Below are 6,000 nucleotides of genomic sequence, written 5' to 3' on the forward strand. Positions count from 1 at the left end.
TTCAAGATTTATACTTGTGAAGTTTTTCAGATTTTAAATTTGTTATCTATTTCCAGATGATCCGAAAAGGAGTGTTCAAAGATCAACACTTTGATCAAAATCTCAACTTTATGTACATAGAGGTAGATAAAGTAACAGAAAGGGTAAGTCTGAAGTATACCATAAGTACAATGTAACATTCCATTTGGAAATGTCTCATCTTTTTTATAGCTTTTACATTTGAAATTGCTGAATATGGTGCTATATAACGTTTGCAACTTTTTTTCCAAAGTAGTGATTTTTAAACCTACTGACATATACCAAGCTTATGAAAGATCAGTAACCAGATGCAGCATATTTTTCTTCAAATTGTTAGCAAACGTATTAGTATAGAGAACCACACATGAATGAACACAGGAAAGTTTTATGCAACCAGCTGGATTGGTTCAGTGAAATACCAAATTTAAGTAATGGCAGTTTTACAATGAAGGTTCAGATACGCTCATCCTTATTCAGTGTAGAGAATGCCACCTGTGTATATCAGCTGTGTATATCAGAAAGTTGCTGTTTGGAGGACCACATTCACTTTATTTTCCCAGGTAAATCCCAATTCTGGTCTAAAGTACCTGCTGACGTTTTAAGGTAAAATGGGAGACAAAGAGAGTCCTGAGTGCAGTTTGCAGAAGAACATAGCCTTATGCTAAATGGTGAATTATTGAGGCCTTGCATAGGGTTGCTTATTCTGCAGCCTCAGTTCATCAGCATGGATTTGGAGAGAGAGAAGCTTAAGTTAGTAGTGGTCAAGGAAGGTAAAGAGTCAGGAAAGAGGGGCTCAAGTAAGTAAAGCAAGTGATGGATGATCACCTATTTACAGTGCTGCACACAAGGCATTTCTAAAAGATGTAGTTCTCCTCACCTTATCTGTGATAAAACAAAATAGTGATTTGGTCCTGAGGAAGTCTTCAGGGCAAAGCTTTTCACAGCACAGCAATAATCAGCTTGTAGATGGAGAAAAAAAGCCAGCTGAACTCTTTGGATACATTCACATCTAGCAGCCAGTTAAAATTGTGAGAGGCTTCTGCTCTCCTCTCCATGTGAATGCTAGCAGTGTAACATGGTCCAGCCTTCTGCAATCTGTAAAATATAGAATGGAAATTTCATTTGGCTCTCGAATGTAGTATGTCTCATTTAAAATAATGAAGTACCATAATTAATTGAAATGTTCATGTAATGTTTAGCAGCTTTACTGTTGTCTCTGAAAGTAAGTGCTGCATGCCCTTATCTTTTGTAGGAAAAAGTCACTGTCATGAGCACCATTAATCCAACAAAAGACCTGCTAGCAGATTTAATTGGGTGCCAACGCCTCCCTGAAGATCAACGCAAAAAGGTTCACCAGCTGAAGGACTTGTTGGACCAAATTCTCATGTTAGATCCAGCTAAACGGATTAGTATCAACCAGGCTCTGCAGCATGCCTTCATCCAGGAGAAAATTTAAATCCAGTGAAGATGTTCAAAGGGTTTGACTAGTTAATATACAAAGACTGATGAAATTTCACAGCAATTTATAAATGTACATATAGCATATAAATAATTTCCCTGCAAAGTTGAGGAAGAATGATATATTTGAATTAACACCAAGGCGAATATTTCTTTTAGAAATGTTAGAGTAAATCTGTTTGTCTTTTATGTGAAGATTTTTTCACTGTAGAACTGTTTTAATTGCCAAGACTGCACAGAAATACAATACTAACATATATGGTTGCAGTTCCCAGACACACACACACACACATTTATACATACACACACACCATACACACACACACACACTCTTGCCCTCTCTAACTATATAAAACAAAGAATCTCTTAAAATATCAGTAAGACTGGGTGGTTGATTTTGGTTTTTAGCAGATTTGGCTTCATTTTTGTTTCTGAAAAATGGCCAGCATAAATGCTGTTTATATTACATTTTCCTAGGTGTGTGTGTGCAGGCCACAGCAGCATGCCCTTGGTGTAGTCAGTGCCGAAGGGGTCTATTCCTTCTTGAGCCTGCCCGCAGGGATGGTCTCCTCTTTTAAAGCAGGTTGCGTACAACTTTCAGTACACTGAAGGTAAGCTAAACCATCAACATCACTGGTATTTAAGATGTTAATTGTACTGGAGCAACTGACAAATGAGAGTCAATAGCTTTGTAGCAGAATTCCCTGCATGTTTTATAAATGATCTTGTTTTTGTTTTCTGACATTACAACTGTGGCATAACTCCAACTTCTGTTTGATCATCACATTCAAAGAAAAAATTGGGAGAGTGTGCACTTGATGGAGAGAGCGCCTTCAGTGTACTGTTTATTACTTTCACTTTTAATAAATCAACTTGCTATATATAGACTTTATACATTTTGTTAAATACGGTTCACTATGGCATAGAACCAGTCCTTAGAGAAGTTTTCATTTACTAACAACAAATGTTGAGCTCTGATTCTAAAAGTCCTTATCTCATGGCCAGATAGAGAACACCATAATAAAATTTTTAGCTGTATGTCATATGAAAGTGTACTGCTTTATGCTAAAGGTGTTTTTCATTTGTTCATTGTTTTCATTATTTGTGATCATGTTGTCTTTCAATACAGGCATAAACCTTCCACTCTTGAACAAAGCAGCTGCTTTTTAAAAGCGGTAATTGCTTCTTTACCTTTTATTTCTTTTGTAAATGAAACTTTCTTTAAGAAATGTGACTTTAAAGTGTTGTCTCTTGCATAAAACAGTTGACATTCACTTATTGTAAAGTGAAGATTGTTCTGCTGCATGTAAAGTGGACCATGCAGATTTCTGTATGTTTTCAGTATGCATCATTAGATAATAAAGTCTTTTGTGAACAAGGCATTTGTAGCCATTTTTAAAATATTTTTGTCTCCAGTGTTGCTGACTCAGGTAATCCTTCAGAAAAATATTTCATTTTTATAGTTAATTAAAGCAGTTAATAAAAATGTGGCCCTTTGAAATATATTAGATTTGTAATTATCAGCATTTCAGTATAGATACTATCCCCATCTTCCTACAGATACTATCTGCTTCATTGTAATGAAATTTATTCCTGTAGGTTATTGGATTCGATGCAGGTTTTAACTAATGTTTGTGCTGTTTTTCTTACTTTTCCTTTTTGATGGTGCTGAGAGAGACAAAGGAAAGCAAGTCACAGGCCACTCAACGCCTACTCCAGGGGGTCTGGTTTGCTGAGACACCAACTTCACCTTCCTAACAAGGTTATTTCTGACAGCATGTGTAGATAAACATTTAGCAACAACTTAAACAATAGTTCGTTGTTCACCATGAAGATACCAAACTCCGTGGATTAATGTTTTCCTATCCAGTTCTTGCATTAAAAGCGATCCACGTTTTATCTTTATTTTTATATTCTCCATGTATGTTGCACAGGTGTATAAAAACATCCCAAATCATTAAATTCTGTAAAGATTTTTTTTTAAAAAAAAATTCTTATAGGCAGATAATTCCATCCAGTGTGCGGATTTAGTACAGTCAGTCATACTGCTTGCCAGTGGGGTGCTCCCCGTTAGTTGCTTCCCATCATGGCAAAATAGCAAATTACAAAAGAGGCAGGTTATGTTACCTGCCTATTTTAAACCTATACCCTTTATCTTCTCCAGTTAATGTTACTTTAAAAGCAGTTAATGTCTTTCTCTGTCAACTTACTTAAAATGTTTCTTGTTCGCGCAGGAGACAGAATGCAGCTTTCACTTTCACTGAAATGAAGAAGTAGATTGTTTAGTTATTTGCACACAGTAATGTGGCGCGCTGCTTTGGCAACACCTCCAGGCTATCTTGCACATCTGGTGGCAGTCTGACACAGATGTCATAAAATTCTATTGCTTCCACCAATGTTCCATGTCCCCGTTTACAAACAATGAAAAGAGTTGGTCATGTCAACTCCAGTAGCATCTACCACCAACCTTATGGCAACAGGATTTTAAAAACTATTCTTAAGAAAAACAAAGTTGCTTGTTTACTTGTTCTTTGTGTTATAGGTGCCGCTCAAATGAAGAAGATGGCAACCAGAAGACATGAACAAAGGTTTCTGTTCTATAAAAGATATGAAAAACATTCATTTAGTTATGTCTAGTTTTTCTGTTCACAGCGTTCAGATATAGGCTTCATTTACACTTTTTGCCATTCTGGCAGTTCTTAGCATAGTACTGTTGTGGTGTTTCTATGTAAAATGTGTTTGTTTCATTTTTGGGTGATGTGATTTTGTTGTGATAAAATTGAGATAGGTATGGTTAAACATGTCTGCAAACATTTTATTATGCTATATCCCCCTAGGCAAGAATCAAGCACATTTGATGGGTAAAAATGGTTTATTTTACTAATTTTTGTTCTATTCTCCCTCTCAAAGGAATCATAATGACAGGCTCACTGATGCATTTTTTAAAGTTTTGTAAGCAGATAGCTAGAACAACATTCATTTATTTCAAAGCATGCATTGTGTATGCTTTGGCTGAAAAACATTAATCTTGCTCTGGATATCTCAAAGTGTTAAGAAGCAGACAACCTGTTGCACTGTTTTAGCAGCAGAATGGCTATGTAGTAATGTACCTGAAGAGCCAGCAGAGATTCTGGAGGTGTAGAGCTGTATAAGCCAGTTTTGTGTAATCTAGTCCAAACCCACATAGTAGTGGGAGATCACTGGACTGCTTCTTTCAACAATCCCACTTAGACTTTAAATGGAGTGGCTTTCTGATGGAAACTAAGCTAACCTTAACAAAACACCTCAGACGTGAGGATATGCTTAAGCACAGGTCAATCAAGTGAAAATTAAATATACTGCTTTTTTTCATGATGTATCAGATTAGGAAATGTATTTTAAGAATTCCTTCTAGTTTTTCTGTTACTTTTGTGCTGCAGTGTTACTTTGAAGTGACTCTGAGAAACCTGATATTGATTCCCATCTTTGCTAATGATGCGTTTCCCTTCCTGTGTAGGGTAAGTGGCAGAAAATCTCTATTTGCATGGACTGACGTGTGCTCAGGAGGCAGATCAGACTGTGAACATACAGAAGGCTGATATTTTTTACTCTGTGTGAGATTGGCAAACTGTAACGAACTTGTGCATCAAAATGTGAAACAGTGTTTTGCTTTAAGAATTGTTTTTTTACCATTTTCCCCCCTACTCGGACTCTTTGATAGCTCATTATTCACGTTTTTTGTATTTGTTTATTCTGAGTACTGTTGAATGTTAGATAACAATGCAATAACACATTCCTAAGATGTGCTTTCAACCATATAGTCATCATAAGTGACCTCTTGATTTAGTCTGGTGGTTCAAAGAACACCACATTGTTAATGTGCCATTTCTCTGGATTTTGTTTTCCTCCTGTAAGAAAACACACCATCCAACTGGAGCAGCTTCTTTCAACCAAGGAGTAATCTTTGTTACGAGCCCTAAAATTAGGTTATTGGGCAGTCTTTGCAAGTTTATCTAAGACAAATGGGGAACCTGTGGCCCTTCAGATGTTAGTGGACAACAATGCCCATCAGCTCCAGCCAGCATAGCCAGTGGTCAGGATGATGGAAGTTGTTGTTCAACAACATCTTGAGGGCCACAGGTTCCCTATCCCGGATTTAAGAAAACAGATTGTTGGTCTCGTCTGAAAGGTGGTTTCCCCAGGTATCATGCCATCAGGTGGTGGTTCTGCTGTTTCCATGGGCGACAGCAGAAGAACCACCAATGGCATCTATCTGGGGAAAGTTCATTGGTATCTGGCTGTGTCACATTTTAAATGTGTTCATTTTAAGTCAGACTGTGAAGATGCTCAGGTTTCAACTTTGTGATAATGCATATATTCATAAACTACCACCAATGAACACAGATACTTAAAAGTTATTCTTTCACTTCTGCTTTTCTTAATAGTAACTGTCAAGATTTTCCCTTCATCAAGCAATTGTGAATGCTTATGAAAACATTTGACCCATTCATTCGAAGTTACTAATAAAATGAGAATTATACAAAA

At 36.7% G+C, this 6,000-nt stretch overlaps 1 protein-coding gene across 6 annotated transcripts in view; it reads left to right on the forward strand.

Moving 5' to 3' along the window:
- Positions 1–6,000, forward strand: part of PRPF4B (pre-mRNA processing factor 4B) — a 41,349-nt gene extending 35,349 nt beyond the window's left edge. The window contains exons 14-20 of one of the 6 annotated variants that reach the window (XR_009758523.1): positions 57–143; positions 1,271–1,366; positions 1,954–2,087; positions 2,606–2,651; positions 3,154–3,238; positions 4,019–4,064; positions 4,973–6,000. Coding sequence is in view for 1 of the 6 variants with exons in the window: in XM_061591006.1 (XP_061446990.1) it covers positions 57–143; positions 1,271–1,474 (291 nt within the window). In the remaining 5 variants the exon portion in view is untranslated. Of the gene's footprint in view, positions 1–56; positions 144–1,270; positions 3,239–4,018; positions 4,065–4,972 lie in introns of those variants that run through there. The other 5 variants (XR_009758521.1, XR_009758522.1, XR_009758520.1 and 2 more) reach the window with 5 other exon arrangements.

Source organism: Rhineura floridana, chromosome 1, assembly GCF_030035675.1.
Source record: "Rhineura floridana isolate rRhiFlo1 chromosome 1, rRhiFlo1.hap2, whole genome shotgun sequence".
In the NCBI taxonomy this organism is placed as follows: domain Eukaryota; kingdom Metazoa; phylum Chordata; class Lepidosauria; order Squamata; family Rhineuridae; genus Rhineura; species Rhineura floridana.